Source organism: Fundulus heteroclitus, chromosome 23 (assembly GCF_011125445.2).
Source record: "Fundulus heteroclitus isolate FHET01 chromosome 23, MU-UCD_Fhet_4.1, whole genome shotgun sequence".
In the NCBI taxonomy this organism is placed as follows: domain Eukaryota; kingdom Metazoa; phylum Chordata; class Actinopteri; order Cyprinodontiformes; family Fundulidae; genus Fundulus; species Fundulus heteroclitus.
In genome coordinates, this window is record NC_046383.1 from 19,012,150 (window position 1) to 19,032,833 (window position 20,684).

The 20,684-nt window shown below is 40.9% G+C and overlaps 1 protein-coding gene across 2 annotated transcripts; it reads right to left on the reverse strand.

The window, feature by feature from the left end:
• Nucleotides 1-555: 555 nt before the first annotated feature.
• LOC105924304 (FACT complex subunit SSRP1) lies at nt 556-20,323 on the reverse strand. Of its 2 annotated transcripts, XM_036127112.1 has the most exons (19): nt 20,193-20,323; nt 19,466-19,545; nt 17,767-17,952; nt 14,405-14,510; nt 12,385-12,578; nt 12,159-12,259; nt 10,235-10,364; nt 10,040-10,143; nt 8,758-8,886; nt 8,445-8,666; nt 6,457-6,529; nt 6,319-6,324; nt 4,027-4,162; nt 3,901-3,946; nt 3,677-3,809; nt 3,416-3,583; nt 3,219-3,316; nt 2,948-3,131; nt 556-954 (listed from the first exon to the last, which is right to left on the reverse strand). In XM_036127112.1, exons 2-19 carry the CDS (start codon nt 19,517-19,519, stop codon nt 886-888), a joined length of 2,139 nt encoding a protein of 712 aa, XP_035983005.1. In that variant the 5' UTR covers nt 19,520-19,545; nt 20,193-20,323; the 3' UTR covers nt 556-885. The 2 variants fall into 2 exon arrangements, with proteins under 2 accessions (XP_035983005.1, XP_035983006.1); XM_036127113.1 differs by lacking the exon at nt 6,319-6,324.
• Nucleotides 20,324-20,684: the final 361 nt, after the last annotated feature.

Below are 20,684 nucleotides of genomic sequence, written 5' to 3' on the forward strand. Positions count from 1 at the left end.
GGGACTGGCTCACTCCTGGCGGCTGCTTCACGGAGCCAAAGCTCCCTGGCCTCTGCATTAAACCATCTTCACAATGACCAAATAACTAATTGTGGTCAAAAATGTATGCCGGACTGGTTTGAGGAGCTCAGATGATTGTTTAATTTTAGGACAAACACCCCAAGGCAGCAAAAACAGATCTAAAAATAACTCAAATGTTCTTAAAGTTAGTGTATTTGTCCTTGATTTGAGCAGGTAAATAAGATTATCTGCCAATGGAATGAGTATTTTGACCCCTAAAATAAGATAATTAGACATCCTGCACTTGAAATAAGATGATGAAGATGAGTTGTTCCCATTTTAAGTGCAAAAATCTTATTCCATTGGCAAATCGTCTTATTTAGTTGCTCAAATGAAGGACAAATACACTAATTTTACATTTTACTTATTTTTAGTTCCGTTTTTGCAGTGTGAGAAACACAAACCGTAAGAAAGGAGAGAGCTTTTATTGAAAATTCAATATTTATTTTGGCCTGAAAACATGACATTGTAAAACAGAAACAAAAAGCAGTAAAGTTTTTTTTTTTTTTTTAAAGAGTACTACATAAGAGGAATAAAAATCAATCCCCCTTTGCATCGACAAACTAACTCCTCCTATCCCCAGTGCTAAGCAACCAAGAACCTTTCTCATGGCTTGGATGGGAGACCCCATCGTTTCAGTGAGCTGTCAGCAGGAGTCTCGCTCAGATGTCACCGCAGACGAGTTTCCAGACGTAGTCACAAGATACGCGACTGTACTTTTCGAAATTAAACGTGTTGAAGAGAAAGGTACGACTCAGGTTTGTTGGTTGGTCTTGAATCGGCGGCGTAAAAACGGTTGGTCCTTGGTTTGTGTGCATGATCTCTTCAGTCAGACTCTTCCTCTGAGCTGGCAGGAGTGGAAACAGCTTCCTCCTCTTCTTCCTCCTCAGATTCCTGTGTGAATTTAAAAAAAATACCAGTAAGAAGAACTGCAAAAGTTTTTATCTGTTATTAGGGGGAAAAAAAAGGAAACTTGAATCTGAGGCTCAGAATATGCTTCAAACGTAAACCTATTCCCTTCCTCAGAACACTGAATTAAGATAGGCTTTATTGATCTCACATTGGAGAAATTCACAAAATGTCACAACTGAATTATCTAATTTAGTTGTGACATTTTGCTTCATTAGATCTCACCAGAGATTTGCTGCCGTCGTGATAACTTTAAAAAGATAGCTGTAAATATTGCTCCAGTTAAAGTCCAAACCATTAACGGAGGCTTTCAGGATTACTTTCACAGCCAATTAAAAATAATTGACGTGACCTTGTCTGTCTGTCAGTCAGTCAGTCAATCCAGGAGGCTCGTCAGCAACTGACCAATCAGAGATTGCAATTTGTCCCAAAGAGCCAAGGGGTCCCTTACCTGCAGGAGCTGCGGACCCTTTGGCTCCGACAACATTGCCAAGATTTTACATTACGAATGCAGTGTGGTCAGAGGGATTACGTTAAAAAAAAAAACGGTAAAAATGGTTAAACATCGTCCGGGGTTGATCAATATTTTCGTTTGGCATCGATTAAATTGGATTGTTAATAATTTAACAGATATGTCGATGTGAATTGATGTATTGCTACACTAACGCTGTGAGCTTCACCATCACAGCCTCTTGGTTGTCGGGGGTCTGATCAACACTTCCACGTGGGCGGAGCCATCTTACGGTCGGCAACATGTCAGAATTTCTTCTTCCCTGATGAGCTGACCAAACGACTGCAGTCAGTCTTTACAAATTCATCTTTACTTACTAAAGTTGATAAACACTAAACAGGGATTTGATCCCCTTCTTGGAAATCTCTCTGATGACTGAAACGGATTTCCTTGACTAAAGCAAAGTCCTAAGGCTGTGCTCTTTGTGAACTGTGATTGGCCAGCCGCTCCGCTGTAACAATCACTCGTCCTATTCCTGAGCACGGCTCTGTTCCGGAAAATCCAGGTTTTCCCTTAAAAGCTACGTAAGTTTAAGGATAGAAACTAATTCGCATGAACCAATGTAGGCTACAGGAGACACCCGTGTACATAGGTGAACAAAATCCAGCAACAATATGTAATAACTAGGGAAGTTCTTGGATGAAGTGGACGTTCAGAAGTTTTCTTTGATGTGAAGAAGTGAGTGCCATTGTGCGCTAAAAGCAATTAAGGAGGGAAATGCATCAGTCCAAAAGTCCCGTTTGTCTCCGGTTTGCTTTCAAAATTATATTTTGGAAGCAAACCTGAGTGAGAAATCAACCGGACTATTTGAGAGCTGTTGTCAGAACAAAGCAGCAGCAGCTTTCTGAAAGAGTGAACTCCATGTTTGTCTAGGCACCAAATATCTATGGATGTGCTAAAAAAAAAAAAAAAAAAAAAAAAATAGATAAGAGACTCCGGGACGTGATTGGCGAGCGAGTTAAGTGAGACTCAAACTAATGTGGGCCAAGTGATACTGAGGAAACGCTGGGTGTTATCTTACTGTCCCTGAAAGCTAATGGGTTTTAAAGTATATACGTGGCAATGATTTAATTAACTTTAATATACAACAGGACATGAACTTGGCATCAATGGTGCCTAATCTAATGTGACTCTGAATGGTACCTGAGAACAATAAAAAAATTAAATAAAAAATTTTGACATGCAAACTAGCGATTCCTCTCTCAGAGCATGAAAATAGTCACTAAAGTTGACCTGGACTACATGTTTCGGTGACATTAGAGTGATTAAGGTGTGGCTACGAATAAACTTACTTGACACAGTAAACTTGACACCCAAAAAAAAAGAGAAAATCAATCATGAATTAATAATTTGTTCAGCAGAATTGCCTTTGCTGTGACAACCGACAGTGATGATGGAATATCGGGGCGTTTCTGGGGGGGTTTGGACATTACTGCCTCTTCCTGAGAGCATCACGGCCGGCTTTACCTTCTTCTTCTTCTTCTTGGACTTGCTCTTGTGGTCGGAGTCGGAGGAGCTGTCCTCGCTGGTCTCGATGAACTCTCGGCTCTTGAAGCTGTCGTTGGCTCCCCGCTCCTTTTCCTTCTCGCCGCCGCCGCTGGACTTCCTCTTCTTCTCCTCGTCCTTTTTCCCACCCGATTTTTTCTTCTCTCTAGAGGCCGAAGGCGTAGGAAGACGATCAGGGGATGCAACGCGTGAATCTCTTTAAGGGAAAAAAAAATAATAATAAAAGCCTTACTTCCTGGGACTGGAGGCTGCTCCTCCTCCGCTCTCGTTGTACTCCTTCTTTAGTTTGTCATATTGCCTCTTTGCCTCCCCTGCCTTTATTTCCCATTCCTGACGGACACAGAAGAACAAGAGATTATGAGTTAGTTGTTGGCTGAAATGCTGCTCACTTCAACTTGAATTAAAATGTAAGAAAATCTCCTGGGAGACCTCCTTCTCGTCTTTGTTCAGCTGTCTCCACATCTCTCCGGCCTTCTTGGAGATCTCTGTGATGGAGATGCCGGGGTTCTCGGCCTTGATGCGCTCCCGGCTGGAGTTCAGCCACAGCATGTAGGCGCTCATCGGCCTTTTGGGCCCGCCGCTGTCCTTCTGCTTCTTCTGCTCAGACACGAACAAACAAAAAAAAAGGGTGAAATGTTGCTTTTGCTGACGACAGCCGGAGATTTGAACAAAATGCCGTCTCTCTCTCGCCTCTTTGCGTGGCTTCCTTTCTTTCTTTTCCTTCACGACTTTAGTCTTCTTGACTTTCTTCTTCTTCGCGCTCTCGTCTTCGCTGTCGTCGCCTTCCTCGCTGCTGTCGCTGGCGGAGGCGTTGCTGTCGTACCTGATTGTGGGGAGAAACGCGGAAGCGCTCGGTGAAAAACGCGAGGAAGAGCCTCAATCCGGAGTTTGAAAGATCGAACAAAGCTTCTTACTCTTCTGCGATTTCCTCGTCTTCCTCCCCGGGGTTAAAAGACTCGTCTAAAAGAGAAAACACAGAAGCTTATCTGAGCCGCTGCTCTTCTCAAGATGGATTCTCGGATGCCGAAACGGTCACCTACCGCTCCCGCTGCCGTCCGAGTCGTCGCTGTCGTTGCCCTCCTGCCTGATCTTTCCCTCGGCCTTCATCCTCTCCAGGTAGGCGTCGTGCTTGTCTTCGTCAGAGTCGCTGTACTCGTCGATGTTGCCCTTCATGCCCTGGAATCACAAATCACAGTCAAGGACACCTCCCTCCATAAAACCCAGCTTAATGTAGTCGGTCTCCAGCGAGGATAGGAGTCGATATTTATTTATGCAGCTACATCAAAGGTTCCTCGTAAGAAAACAGTATTCTGCGGCCATTGAACCAATGCGGTCTAACAAGGTAGCCACTTAAATATGGGTCAGAATAACCCATATTTTAAAAAAAAAATCAACTCTGGTATTATATCATATCGTTGAAAGTGTTCACTTTTATAAAAAGGTTGTTGGTTCTAACCCATGTTGTTGGCAGAGACTCAACAACTGGCCGGCCTGGGAGACGAATCTGATCATCGCTCCCCTGATCCGCAGGTCGAATACTAAAAAAATCTGTTTTCCCCAAATCGTCACGTTCGTAAAAACAACTTCTTCAGGTCAATAAGCACATCAACAAACAGCAACAAAACAGCGTGTGCTTAAAGCATTTGTTTTAGCGCAGAGATGCCCTGATCCGGGCTGCAAGAAGGGGCGTTTATATGGTATTGTTTTGTTGTTATCGTGAAGAATTTCTAAGAAATTCAAATTAATGTTTAAATAAAAAAAATTGCCCGTATTGTCAGGTTTGTTATTCTTGCTAATTTTGCCTTTACTGGTTCCTTGAGAGCATCAATAAATTCAAAAATATAATTAAAGTTACTATGTCCAGTTTACGATTTATATAGCTGGTGTCCTGATGAAGCCTTATTTAAATTTTGTTTCAATGTTTTAGAATTAATTATATAACTAATTATAATTAATTATATACCAATTAATATATAATTATTATATATTAATGTTTTTTTTTAAGGACAGTATTTGTGTTTATGGGGAAATAATTACTGACAGTCACATACAGTTACCTAAGAAAGACTGTAAGAAGCCTTAAATGGTCTTTTAGCATGAATTTTATCACAGTAGTCCAACGGCATATTGCGATAAAATTAAATAAAAATTAACAATGCTTGTTCATAAATTTGCCTAAAAATTACAATGGAACAAACAACTAATGTTTTTAAATGTATATCTAACAACAAATGCTCTTTTTTCCCCATGGATCGCCAAAAGAACAGCAGTACCTGCACTATTTTTTTTATCTATTTATTCATTATTCATTCATTTTTAAATGTCATTTTCCACAAATGTAAAAGAAAGGTAGTTGGTTGCCCCTACTTTTGCCAAAAAAAATAAATAAAAAAAAATAGGTTTTTCTTTATGTTAAAAACTAAAATCGCAATAAAATCATAGTTCTCCAAAAGATGACTTTTTTTTTTTTTTTTTTTTAAGAGTAGACGTGTATCACAGTTATAAGTTATCTTTTTTTCCTAAAGGCCATGTAGCATTGGGGGCTCTAAGCAAGTTTTAATAAGCTTGACTACTTAATTTTGTCAGCCCAGACCTTTAAATGCTTTTCGACTCCACAAGCAGGAGTTGTTCACAGAGAAATCCTCGTTGCGTCTATTTATTTCTTTTCTTTACTGCAACATCTTCATGTTGAGCAAGTTAACTTTTAAACGCCAGTAAAAAGGCTTGGTGGCTTAAATTGACATTGAAACATTATGGAAACCACAGTGACTATTCTCCCCGCCCACGTGGTCCTTCCCATCATGCATCTGAATCCGCGCCGTGCCGGCTGCCATTAAAACGGCAACAGGAAATGGAGAGGCGCTCCCACTGCTGACTTCCATCGCAGTGGCGACAGATGTTCGTGACGTGGCGGTAAAAAAAAAAAAAACAAAAAAAAAAAAACGGAGACGTTTGTAAACCTCTGCGACGTCCGAGCCGGCGGGGGGGGGAGGCTCGCACGTGTCAGCAGGACGCTGCAGCCGGCGCAATCAACGCAGCCGAGTGTTAAAACACCAAAAGCCCCCAGGCAGCGCATTAGTCAGCACAATGCAAACACACACAGTTATCAGAGCGATCGTTCCCAGACGCACACACACACACTCCTCCAAGCCACACGCCCCATGATTAGCGGCCAGTGGAGACCACTTAAGATTCATCAAGTAATTTGACAAGATTATCCAACAGAATCCTGCTTAGGTCCGTCGGCAACACACCATGCAATCAGAAATCACCCCCAAACAAAATCAACCGGACTTCCTTCATCCACACGAGGCGCCCGTAACCATACCCACCTTCTTCTACAGGAGGTACACACACAGACACACAGGAGAAGGGCGACATGAGTCAATGTCTGCAAAGCAAATCTGGTGTGATGGTTTTTGGTTCACAAACGATGAAGAGTTGATTTTTTTTTTCTTATTTTTTTTTACCTCTTTGAAACCTCTGTTCTTGATGTTGAGCTTCTTGGCGTTGACAAAGTCAAACAGTTTGCCATACTCCTCCCTACAGAGAGAAAGAAACGAGGGTACGCTGGGTTTAAATTAAATCAATACACAACGTGGCAAAAGGGAAATTCAGAAGACAGTGAAGTCTGTAAACTACTGAGGAGGAGGACGCTGCGCTTCATGGTGCTGCTGCGTCACCAAATCCAGACTCACAGATGAAAACCATAATAATATAAACCCGTCAGCAAGCCACAGTGTTCAATCTTGGTCCTCGGAGGAAAAGCTTTAATATTTGGAAAGTGAATAATTAGGGTGTCTGTCAATCTGGCCTAAATAAAACACCTTTTTCAGAAGAATTACTCATGATTCAGCATTATGAACCAGTAAAGACAATGTTTGTGTTTTATCTGTGGAACGGTGAATGTTTATGAAAAGCAGGTGAGGAAAAAGCACCAATTGTTGGTAGAAACCAGAACAGACCAATAGAGACCAGTAGATGCCAGAGGAAACCGGTGAAGACCAGTAGAGACCAATAGAGGCTTGAAAAGACCAATAAAGGCCAGTAGAGAACAATAGAGACCAATAGAGAACAATAGAGATCAGTGGAGACCAGACAAAACCACAATAGAGACCAGAAGAAGAAACCAAGGCCAGTAGAGAACAATAGAGACTTGAACAGACAGAACAAGACCAATAGAAGCCAGTAGAGACCAGAAGAAACCAGAATAGAGACCGATAGAGAACAATAGCGACCAGTAGAGAACAACAGAGACCAGAAGAAACCAGAATAGAGACCAGTAGAGAACAATAGAGACCAGTAGAGAATAGAGACCAGAAGAGAACAATAGAGACCAGAAGAAACCAGAATAGAGACCAGTAGAGAACAACAGAGACCAGAAGAAACCAGAATAGAGACCAGTAGAGAACAATAGAGACCAGTAGAGAATAGAGACCAGAAGAGAACAATAGAGACCAGAAGAAACCAGAATAGAGACCAGTAGAGAACAATCTAGACCAGTAGAGAACAATAGAGACCAGAAGAGAACAATAGCGACCAGTAGATAACAATAGAGACCAGAAGAAACCACAATAGAGACCAGTAGAGAACAATAGAGACCAGTAGAAAGACCAGTAGAGAACAATAGAGACCAGTAGAAAGACCAGTAGAGAACAATAGAGACCAGTAGAGACCAGAAGAAACCACAATAGAGACCAGTAGAGAACAATAGAGACCAGTAGAGAACAATAGAGAACAGTAGAAAGACCAGTAGAGAACAATAGAGACCAGTAGAGACCAGAAGAAACCACAATAGAGACCAGTAGAGAACAATAGAGACCAGTAGAGACCAGTAAAGAACAATAGAGACCAGAATAAACCAGAATAGAGACCAGTAGAGAACAATCTAGACCAGTAGAGAACAATAGAGACCAGAATAGAAACCAGAATAGAGACCAGTAGAGTACAATAGAGACCAGTAGAAACCAATAGAACAGTAGAGACCAGTACAGAACAATAGAGACCAGTAGAGACCAGTAGAAACCAGACTAGAGACCAGCAGGGTGCAGTTTCAGGGAGTCTAAGGCAAACTGAACCCTGATTGAGCAGAAAAGCTGAAGGTCCGTCCAGCTAAGAGAGCAGATTCTTGCTAACTTTAGGTCTTTAATCAAACATCAGTCTTAGACAAAAACCCTTCTCCTTGAGTTTTTAGTTAAACAATTAGAAATCAGTTGACTAGACTAAAATGTTTTTTCCCTTTTACAATCTTTAACAAACTTGATTTTACATGTGAGATTTTTCTATAAATATTAGAAACCTCCTCCTCGTCTTTACCAGTGCAGTTTTTATCATTAATTTAACTAACTTATTAGTCATCAACACTAATATCTTTTAAATGGTAAACGGCTTGTAGTCATTTAGCGCGTCATGGAGCTGGACCCTGCGACGCGCCGCGGTCCGAATGAGGCGGCCTCACCTCTCGATGCTGCTGAACGTGTACTGGTTTCCTTGCTTGGTCTCGATCTCGAAGTCAAAGGACCGCGTGGTGGTGGTGCCTCTGGCGAAGTTCACGCAGGAGATCTCCTCGAAGCGCAGGTGAACGGGCGGCTTGTGGACGTAGATGAAGCCCCTCTCCAGAGGATAGAGGAGGCCCGACGACGCCTTGTAGGAGCAGGTGATGCACTGGGCGCCGGAGTGGCTGTGGAGGGAGGGGCGAAGCAGGATTTACCTACAGGATTTTTCTACGTCACACAATGAAGTGGCTGAAAATGCGTGTGTGGGATGCGCACCCCTGGAAGTTGCCCGGCACGGTGATTTTACGGTTGACCAGGGCCTTCATCACCCTGCTGACCATCTCGTACAGAGAGCCCGACATGTTTTTACTGAGTTTGCCCTCGAAACGTTTCTCCACGTCCTCCCTGTTGTGTGTAGTTGACAGAAAAAAAACAACAAAAAAAAGCTTTGAAAGGATTTCTGAGAAGCAGATTGAAGAAGCGCAGAAATCGGTGATGCCTTTATGGAACAATCTGAACAGAGAAATTAAAGAATCACAATAAATATTCACATTTGGAAGGACAATAAAAGCTGGTATGCTGGGTATATATTTTAGTTATGCCTGATTATTAATAATCATGTGAAATTTTATGTGAAAATCAACCTGAAGTCAAACGTGTATTTCAGTTTAGGAGGACAGACATTTCATTTCATTATTTTTTTTTTTTTTTTTTATGTATATTTTGATGCCTATTGTGTTGTTGTTGATTATGATTTTGTAATTTAAGTTCTTTGTAAATATATTGCTTTGGGTAAAGGAGGCAGGTAACATAAGATTATAATTCTTTCTCCTCCCTTTCATTCAGGAATTTAGATATTTTGTTTTTATGTTTAATTGTTTTGGTTTGAAGACAAGGAATGCAATAAAAAAAAAATAAATAAATAGAAATGCCTCTTTAAGAGCTTTGGTGCCCCCTGGTGGGGAAACACAATCATAGATTATAAACAGTCCCTGAACGTTTCTAGATTTTGAAATGCTTCAACCAAAATGATAACCCTGATCTGAACGTACCCTTCAAGACATATGGTGGTGGCAGCATGATGCTGTGGGATGCTTTTTAGAGCTCATGTACGACAATGACTCTAAAAATGTAATCAGAACGGCCTAGTTAAAGCCCAGACCTAAATCCAACAGGAGAGGTGTCAAACTCAATCACAGAACGGGTTAAAGTCTTAAAAACGTCCACATTTGACAAACTTTTATTCATAAAACTAAAATAGTAATGTTTTAATGATGTACATTTTACCAGTAACGCATAAATAAACCTTTGTATATAATTAAAAAGCTGGTCAAAGTTAGTCTTTTAAAGCATTTGCCTTAGGAAATTACAATTTAAACATTCACATGCCACTTCTCTTGACTTTTATGTGTGAGAAACTTTTTTCCCTTTGGCGTTGGTTTGTAATGTAACAAAAAGTGGAAAAGTTCATGGGTATCAACACTTTCACATTATACCATTCAGCTTACAGGTTAATTTACTAAAAGGAAACCCCTTAAAGGGGCGGGGCACTACTCACTCGCTCATGTTGAGGGTGAGGTTGATATCCTCTTCTTTAGAAAAAAGCAGAATGAGGAAGTGGTAACGCGTCTGGCCCTGCTTGATGGGAGGATCCAGACTGATCTAGGATGGTGACAAAAAAACAGAGGAGCGAGAGAGAAAAGGTGAGAGAGGCTTCAGCTGGAAAGGAGGGAAGGCGGAGACGTTTGCTCACCACAAAGAACATCTGCCTCTGGTCCTTGTGCGGCAGCAGGAAGAGGCGGAGGACGGTGGTGTAGGGGATCTTGTAGTCAAACGTCTTGCCGTGCAAGTGGAGGAAAGTCGGATAGATCCGAATGTCGTATCTGTGACGAGAGCCCAAAGGAAAAAATGGAGGGAGGGCAAACATTTACCATCTAAATAAGAGATCGACTTCTAAATCACAGTTTTCATCTCGTTCATTTATTACAAAGCTGACTTTGTTGGTTTAAAGCAGTGGTTTTATATATATATATATATATATATATATATATATATATATATATATATATATATATATATATATATATAAATTATTTTATTTTTACCTGCTCAAAAGCAAACTAAACATGTGATATCTTTCATTAAAACACAAAGTAATTAACTTTTTTTTGTGGGAAAATCATTGTAGATCCAAAACTTAATGGTTTTGCATGATTTCTTTACTGAAACAAAGGTTTACAAATTATTTGTAGCATCGATAAGAAAAGAAAAAGGAAAAAAGATAATTTTTTCTACTACCGGCAATAAAAGCGGGTTTGGGTCACTCCTTTATGAACACTTGTTGTACTTAGCCAAGTTTAATAATAGACTATAATAATTAATCAATTAAAAGCAGTTTTTGCCCTAACAATAAAAAGTCTCCGTCTGCAACAACCAGCTGTGTTTGCATTCGAGTCCCTGAAACTGGGGTCGCAGGGCCGTGCAAAATCTGATTTTGAGCATCCCTGGTTTAAAGGACCCCCCCGTTGCTGGATCCTCATTTAAAGTAGATTGGGATGGAGACCTAAATAATTGCATATTTGTGTGTTTTGGGATCACTTTTACACAAAAAGTAGGTATATTAGGAAAAACATTCAAATAAGGGCATAGCCTGTATTATAATAGATAATCAAATATTAAATAATTCTTTAAATTTTGGCCATTTTAGTGCAAAATATGGTTTTTAAATGAACTGTGCAGTTATGTCAGCACATCGGTGGTACGATTTGCTGTCGGTCATCCTCCTGACAACATGAGGACAGCTGATCATGAGCATAAAACTGAGTTTACTAAAAAAAAGAAACAAGCGTTGAGTTGCTTAGATCAAGTGTTTCTGCCTGACCGGAAACACGCCACAGATTTGCTGCACATTTATATTCCATTTCTAGAGATTTTATAATTTATTTAATGATCTGCAAGACCCACAAATCATGAAATGAATGGGCTTCAGATTTCCACCTCTGGGACTTGGGAGGACTCGTAAATAAGGACCGCGGTCAAATGCAGATTCTGTAGAGCTGTATTCCCACCAGAACCAGCTACAAGTACCGCAGGTCCAGATTAACCTGAATCCAAGTTTTTGTAGTAAAACTGTCATTTTCCTTCAAATGCGATTAGTTGGTGAAACAAAAACAAAAATCTGTGCTGCAAAAAGGGAACTAAAAGTAAGCACAACGTTCCTGAAATCTGTATTTTTACATTGATTTGAGCAGAGCAGGTAAATAAGATGATCTGCCAATGGAATAAGCTGTTTACCCCTAAAACAAGACAATTAGATATACTGCACGTGAAATAAGATGATGGACATGAGTTGTTCCTATTTTAAGATCAAAAATCTCATTCCACTGACACATCATATGAACTTGCCTGCTCAAATCAAGAACAAATATGCTTATTTCAAGAATATTTTACTTGCTTTTGCAGCGAAGGTAAAATATTAATAATCATGGGTGGAAAAATCAAAGATAGAGCAATCTATGAAATCTATAAATCTATGAAAAAGCCGCTGCGTTCGCTAAGCATCACATCGTTGTCCTTTAGAGAACAGGAGGAGGAAAAAAGCTCCTAATTATCCAGACCTATAAATGATAAAAGCAAATTCCACGTTTTTGACGCTTTGTCGTTTTCTTCTCTCCTACCTTCCTCTGGGCGTGAGACACTGAAGCTCCTTGAAGATACAAACAGCGTCTCCTGTGGCCTGGATCACGTCAGCCTTAGACAAAACGTTCTGGGCAAACGCCTAAAGGAAGAGAAAAAGATCACAAGCAACATCACCATCACAATTAACAGAAAAAAAACAAAAAAAAAGCCCACATTAATTCCCAGGAACCGTGCGTCAACAACATTTAATGGACCCGTCCTCACCTCCACGGGGTCCTGTCGTTCATCGGTCTGGCTGGGCGGGACGTAGAAGCGGACCTCCATGAGGGAAACCTCTGTGTCGTCGTTCTGGTGAAACTCCAGCGTGACTTCGTTCTTCCCCGTGGCGCACTGCGACACGTTGGACAGGGGGATCTCGAACGCCGTGGTGTCGTTGACGTCGAACGACAGCAGGGGTCCTGGGGAGAGAGCGCCGCACCAAGACGGTGAACCCCTGTCCCATTCGCCGCTCACCCTGAAACCATCAGGTCCGGAAACAGCCGCCCGCCGACTACCAGATCATATATCCGGCATATTCTACATTAGAAATCTCCAGACTTAAAATTTTCTAGATTTTTTTTTGGGAAAAGCAACAACCTCCAGATGGTTTTATTATCCAATCTATGCATTAATTTCTATGCACCTCCACCTACGTCTGTCCAGTTATGCAACCACAGCTCCGTTTTTAAAACCCTGATCTGAGACTGTCTAAAAGGAAAAACAGCAGCAAGACCACATTTTTGATTTTTTAATGATAATTAGCTTTATTTTTCATTGCAACTATTGCATTGTGATGAAAAATGTCCCCTGCATTTAACCCATCCCTTAGAGCAGCGGCCCTGAAACTGAGGTCCCTGGACCCCCAGGGTTCGCCAACCACGGGTTGAGTGTCCGTGAAACGCATGTTGAGGAGGAGGCACTGCTGAGGATACGTTGGGTTGAGCTAAGGACAAATATTTAACTCATTTCATCAAGTAAAGGTATAGGCAAATCAGTTAAAATTAGCAAGTATGACAACAGTTACAACAAGTTTGGCTTTATTGAGAACGAGGATCTAATCTACACCAAATCTCTAATATTAGGTGTAGGGCTGGGCGATTAATCGATTTAATCGATTAATTCGAATTTACAATTCTTTAAGATTTCATTTTTGGAAAATCTGGATTTTATTTTGCCAATACACTCATTGGGTTTCCATGAAGAGAACAGCATGTGGTGCTGAATATATGTTTAGGCAAATGTGTTGTCAAAATATTGTTAAGTGGAAACTTTTTTTTTTTACCATAATACGAGGTACTTCATTTACTTATTTACTTTTTTTTTAACTTAGTTTGAAGTTCACAAGTGCAGTGAAGCCTGTTCTTAGCTTAATGTGTAATACAACAAGCAGCAAATGTTTTGTTATATTTTGATTGTTTATAATGGCACGGCTGCCATCTTGTTTTACAAGCATGTTTTTAGTTGCACTTTGAATTCAGGTCAACTCCCTGACGAAATGCTTGACATAAAAAGCAAGGTTTTAAAATAATTTATTTAATATCATTTTATGAAACAAAAAGGAGGAAAAAAAAATCGATTAATCGGATTCGGTATGATAAAATCGGAGATTTATTTTTTAATCCATATCGCTCAGCCCTAAATAGGTGTATTTATATATATATAGATTTTTAAAAACATACATAATTTCCAATCCAAAAAAAGTTCAAAACAAAGCAACTGGACTTGTTTTCCGTAGTTTAAGACGTTTCGCTTCTCCAGGAAGCTTTCTCAATTCAAAATGTCTGGAGTAATGTGCAGTATAATTCCCAATATATTTAACAGAACAAAAGGCTGTTTTAAAAATACTATCAGCATGAGGAAACTAAAAGGGGTCCTTGGAAAAGTTTGAGAACTGCTTTAGGGAGCAGCGGGCTGCAACTGTGCGGCGCCCAGGGAGGATTCTGGGCTTAAGGGTTTTGCTCGGGGACCCAGAGAGGCAGTCTGTGGGATTCGAACCACAGACTGCACCCTCTCAAGACGCAAGTGCTCTGCTTGATGAGGCCTCCCCGCTCCATCTTCATCCCCTACTATTGTTGATCACTCAGGGAACATCTACACAGAAATAAAGTTTTTTTTCCCACGAAAATAATTTTGTATCTTGTATGTGACGGAACAGAGAATAAAATTTAGAAAACGTTTAAAGGCCGCGCGGGGGGAAAAAAACGCGTCTCATTACGTCAGCGAAGTCCGAGCCGGCCTGTTTTACCTGAGAACTTGGCCGTCCCCCAGTTCCAGCCTTTCACAGACATGTCCTTCTCGGACAGCTCCACCTTGTAGTTGCCCTTGAAAAACTCGGATATCTTCTCAAAGTCCTGCAGGATGATAAAAAAACAAAAAACAGACGAAGGATAAGAAGCACAAACGGTAGACGGGAGACGAAAACAAGGCGAGAGGTCCTGACTGACTTCCTGGCAGGAAAAGCACCGGCTGTTCACGGGTCGGCGCCTTAAAACGAAGCAGAGGTGGTGGATAATAAATCACAAAGTGACCGTGACGCTGCCGCGAGGGAACGCAGGAGGTGAACGTAATCCATCCGCCTTGTCTGTCCTCCGACAATCAGCTCGTTTATTTATCCTGCAGGCCCGCTTACAACTGGAGAGGACTCACACACACACGCAGCGACAAACACATGGTCCTTGGAGCACACACACACGCACACACACACACACACGTCCAATCCCAGCAGCACAAACACATGTGGAAGTGATTGTGGCGAGCAAGTGTTCGCAGGGAGGAACCAGCTAATTCACGCACCTGGATATCTGCCTGTCCACACAGTTATTAGAGCCAATTAGAGCCTGGGAAGCGTCTGTGTGTGTGTGTGTGAATGCTGAAGGTCATCGGGATGTTTGTCGACTTGGATTAAAGATCTGTTTGGACGACGTGTAAATAAGTCGGCAAACGGATATATTTATATATATATATAAAAAAAAAAAACGAACGACCGCGCACGTGTCATTTTCATCACGCATATAAACACGGCCTTACGCCCGCATCACTGTAGACCTTCTGGTTTTATGGTTTCACACAGAAAGACTCTCAGAAATCTTTTAAAGTGATCCGACCGATAAGATTTCTAAGGGCAGTTCAATGTTTATTGTACTTTTTCCATCCATTTTCTGTCCACTCCTTGTCAGAAATCTGTTAAAATTTTTACACAATCATTCGTTTCTATCACCTGACTACTTAGAGCTCAAACAAGACTCCTACTGTCTGATAGTTTCCGCCAAAGCAGCTGTAATACCACGCAGATGATATTTTAACAAGGGTTAGACGATAATTCAATAACAATGTATATCGACGATAGGAAAAAAAAACTGGTCAGTGAAATGTTAAATAAAATAACAGTTTTTCTTCCTTTTGCATTCTGGTCATGTAGGTTAATATTACAGTCATTACATACTCCCAACCAATCACAATCAGACCCAGGAATGCGTCATCACTAAGCTCCGCCCCCTTCAAAGAGTTCAGAGAGCACGCGTTATTTTTATTTTTTTTAAACTTTCAGGTTTAGTAGAAAGTTGGACGAATAAAGGGTTCAGTTAGAATTCAGTGTTTGTGTGTTCTGTATCTAGTAACAGGTTGCTAAGCAACAGGATAAAATGGCCAGGGCTGCACTTAAAATATATGTTTTGAATTTGTTGACACTTATCGACATCGATCAATATGATTTCTATTTTATCGCATTGCTTTTTTTTATATATATATATCGTCCAGCCCTAATTTTAATCAATATACTTTGCAATCAAATAGCAGCAATAATTGCAAAATAAAGCTGCACAGCACCATCATTTTAACAGAGCAAGCTCGAGTCTGCTTAGAGACGATATTTGGTCCCCCGTTGCTCTGCTGAGCAATAAATTAGGACAGCTGGAAGGACTTTTCCCACCTATGACGCCCTCAACCGATGTAGTTTAGAGACCAAAGTGCTAAAACTGATGGAAAATGACAGGGACACCATGATGAAGAAACACCGTTAACATCGTTAATTGCAATAGCATCATGGCAAAACTTGCACAATAATGTCGCAATGGTACCTTGTGCTAACGGATCTAAAAACAAGTAAAATATTCTTAAAGTTAGTCTATTTGTCCTCGATTTGAGCCAGTAAATAAGATTATCTGCCAATGGAATGAGTATCTTTACCCCTAAAATAAGATAATTAGACATACTGCACTTGAAATAGGATGATGGAGATGAATTGCTCCTATTTTAAGAGGAAAAAATCTTATTCCATTGGCAAATAGTTTTATTTACCTGCTCAGATCAAGGACAAATACACTTATTTTGAGAAAATTTAACTTATTTTTAGTTCTGTTTTTGCAGTGCGGTAAAGTACCATACCAACAGAAGTGCACTGCAAAGACAGACTAAACTAAACTAAAAATAAGTTAAGATGTTCTTGAAATTATTGAATTTGTACTTTATTTGAGCAGGTAAATAAGATAATCTGCCAATGGAATAAGATTTTTGCACTTAAAATAGGACAAACTCATCTCCATCAACTTATTTCAAGTGCATTATATCTAATTATCTTATTTTAGGGGTAAAATTACTCATTTCATTGGCAGATAATCTTCTTTACCTGCTCAAATCAAGGACAGATACACTCATTTGAAGAAAATCTTACTTATTTTTAGTACTGTTTTTGCAGTGTGTAGCTCCTGTTGCGACTCCACGCAGTTCAGAAAATATGGTTTGGGTGCACGGAATATATATATATATATATATATATATATATATATGCAGACACTGAATATCCGAACAGAACAACGAGAATGGAAGCGGTTCTATGGGCCTGAACAGGAACAGGGACAGAAGTAAAAGCCGTCAGCCTCCTGAAGACGATTACGGCTCAGGCTCTCTGGCACAGACTCGCCATCTTCCTCGAAAGGACGCTTCGCAGGGACGGATAAATCAAGCCGTCTGCTCTGCACGCCAGCAGCTAGGAATCTCTCGCCAATTCTCGATTACCGACACTGACTGCGGGATAATAAACAGTGACATCACCGCCTCTCCTGCACAACCAGAGGATCCATCTTCTCCCCAAAAGATATATGCTGATTAACCCCAGGAGACAGCCGCAGCGTTCAGGTTGTACCCCCGCCCCCCCCGGGTTACAGTTAACCCAGAAAACATTAGAAACAATGCAGAGATAATAAAAAGCCACATTTTTTCCCCCTTGTCTGTTTTCTGAGCTCCACTTCTCCGGTTAATTGATATAAACACTGACTCAGAAGAGTCGATGATTGCGGTGTTTATGAGACGCGCACACAGGCACTGGTTTCCCCCCATTAATCCCATTAGAGGTTTGCGGAGAAGAGCCGACTGGTTGCCAATCCTGACAGGAACCCACGCGCGCTCATCTAAAAGCCACACGGCGACCTTTTCGCACCAAAACGCGTCGCCCGTCTGTCTGTGGAAGTAACAGGAAATGAAAGGAAGCCCGTTTACCGGCAGCCGCTGATGAGACGCACGTTAAACGCACCGAAACGAAGAGCTTTGTGGGGTGGAAGTGTTCGAGCCGTCTAGTCCGTCAGACTAAACGGGCGGCGGAGCAGGAGTTACCGTGTCCCTGAAGCCGTCGTATTTGTAGACGTGGCCCGTGCTGGTGCCCAGCTTGATGCCGTGGCCCAAACACACCCGTCTCCACTGGGCCAGGTTGAGCTCTCCGGCTGGGATGCTGTCCACCTTCCCGGTCTTGTTGCTCTTGTAAACCACGTTCTGCTTGCTGAAACGCAGCCGCCCGTCATTCTGCCGGGACACAACAGAGAGCGGCGATGAAAAGGCCGAGTGGCAAAGAGATACCAGTGACTCTATGCGTAGCATGTGGGAAGACTAGTTAGAAAGCCATCAAACTTACTGATATGTCACTTTTTAAAACAACTTTAGTCGTCCAAAGGCATATAAAGTTATAATGACTGATAAGGTAGTAAAATGTAATGTAAAAAAGACATTCTATTGGGACTTTATGCAACAGATTAATAAGAAATAAGTCAGACAATCCTTCTTTTCTATTACAAATAAAAATCTGAATAGTGTGCTGTACATTTAGATCCTATCCCCCTTTTACACTGATATCCCTAAATAAATCTAACAACAAACATTTTTCAAGAGTCCCATAATCAGTAAATACAGATGACCTATGTGTAATTCAATCTCAGTATAAATCCTGTGGAGGTATGAAGGCATCAGAGGTTTGATGGAGAACATAAGAGAAAAAAAAGCATCATGAAGACCAGGGGATGTAGTTTAAAACAGGGTTAGGTTACAGAGCAATTCCCAAGTACGTCTCGTAGAGCTTGGTTATTCAATGAAGGCGGGCGGGCGATGGAGTATGGCACAACTGAAAACCTACAAAGGTTGTCCATGTAAGCCAACGGATCAGACAAGGAGGGGATGAATCAGAGAAGCAGCCATTTTAACTCTGGAGCAGCTGCAGAGATTTCCAGCTCAGTTTAGAGAACCTGTTCACAGGAGAGCTACTGGTTGCTAATCTGTCCTTTACGGACAAGTGCCAAGAAAAGAAACATTGCTGATTTGCAGGTGGCCACAAGCCACGTAGAGGACACAGCCAAAAAGAAGTTGCTTTGGTTAGATAAGATAAAATTAAAATAAGATGGACTTTATTGATCAAGATAAGATCAAGCTCGAATATGTGGGAATGTTTTTCCTTCAACGTGGAGGAAGTTCAGGGATTATGGGAAGAAGGATGGAGCTACATCCTGGACTAGATGCTGGAAAATACTAGAGAATGGGGAAATGGTTCACCTTACTACAAAACAGTGGCGCACAACATACAGCCAGAGTTACAATGAAACTAGATGAAATCATTTCTGTGTGTTAGGAAAAGCTGCGAAACTGTTGCAAGTCTTAAAAAATTGATGTTCACAGACCCTCTCCACCCCGAGCCTGTGCTATTTGCATAGAAGCACCAGAAAAACACAAGTCTCTAGGAGTACTGCGCTAACTTGACAATGTAATGATTACATTTACACATACTTTCAGATTTTATTTATTTAATGTGTCTAAAAAGTTGAAAACAATCTGTCGTTTTCCCTTTGCTTCTCAATTGTTCCCTAATTTGTGTCGGCCTATATCACATAAAACTGTACAGTGAAATTTCTGCTTGTAATGTGACAAATGTGTAAAAGTGATTGTGGTCGTGAATGCTTTTCAAAGGCACTTATGTTAGGTCCAAACAGGTTTGAGCCCACTACCAGAGGAAAAGGGTAATACAGGGTGGAAAGATGCCGGAGTTACTTACCCAGGAGCCTTTGACCTCCTGGTAGATGTCGTTAAATTCTAGCGTGTCCCCCATGTTGGCTGCAGGCGATGACTGATGCTCTACAGAGACATAAAACCGCATCAGATGTAAACACAGGACAGAAGAATCATGGAAATCACGTCACGTGTTAATTTAAAATCCCATTTATGTATAGATAGATAGATAGATAGATAGATAGATAGATAGATAGATAGTGTGTACAAAACTTCCAGTACTGACTTAAAAGTTTAAAGTGCTAAGAGTGCTCCTGTAAAATAACAAACAGCAGGGTTCTTTCGTTGTTATTACTACTATTAATATAAAGAAGACAGGGGTTTTTCTACGCATTTAGCTTTTACTGTTATGTATTTGAGCTGTAACGCCGTTTAGCATCTTCAAGAACAGCATTGCAGCTAAGCTAGCTGAAAGTGCATGAGGTACGCTTCTTTCATGTTACAATGTTTCGCAGGGTCGAGAATTTTTAAAAGAAGGAATAGGACACGCGCTGTAACGCCGCCCGTCGGCGGCAAGCCGGGGAATTAATCGAGCGCCCGGACACAGCGAGGCCGGCATGAGAAAAACAAATCGCGATCTAAAGGTTTAAACAGCCAACAAACCGCTCGAAACAAACCGCGTATGCGCTTTGCATCCTCCGCTGCCTTACATTGCCTCTTAAAACAATTTCTATCTGAAAGAGAAAATACCGTATGAACATATGAAACCTTACAATCACTGAGATGAGCCTCTGTTTCCCGCGTGTAGCATCAGGAGCTAGCGCTACGTCACAGGAAGCAGCAGGCGGTGTTTGTATTTACATCCGGATTTTAGTTTTTTTTATATCGATCAGTTGATTTATAATAAACGCGTATTCACATGTATAAAAGTATTTATATGTTTTTTTTAATAACTCAAATTTGAAAAACAATAAGCTGTGACGGAGCGCGTGGAGACCACTGAGCTTACTGCAGTAACCACTGAATGCCTCTGGGGGGCGCTCCATGCTTCCGATGAGAAACCCAACTATTTATTTCCAGAGCCAAATTCTCACTTTGAACGAGTTTTAAATGCAAACTGTGAATAGGCGCTCCTAGGTTTAATTTGTTTTATAATTCCTGCATCAACAGTATTGCAACCTAACTCGTTCTGTAAACAAAAATATAATTTTTTTTATAAACTTGAGAACAGAGTGTTGTATTCAGGATCTGGACAAGATTAACCT

Excerpts from the sequence above, each read along its gene's own strand:
- LOC105924304 (XM_036127112.1), bottom strand. The coding sequence starts at position 19,519 with ATGGGGGACACGCTAGAATTTAACGACATCTACCAGGAGGTCAAAGGC. Across the intron at positions 6,530-8,444 it reads ACGTTCAGCAGCATCGAGAG|GGAGGAGTATGGCAAACTGT; the intron begins GTGAGGCCGCCT and ends TTCTCTCTGTAG. Across the intron at positions 955-2,947 it reads CCAAGAAGAAGAAGAAGAAG|GAATCTGAGGAGGAAGAAGA; the intron begins GTAAAGCCGGCC and ends AAATTCACACAG.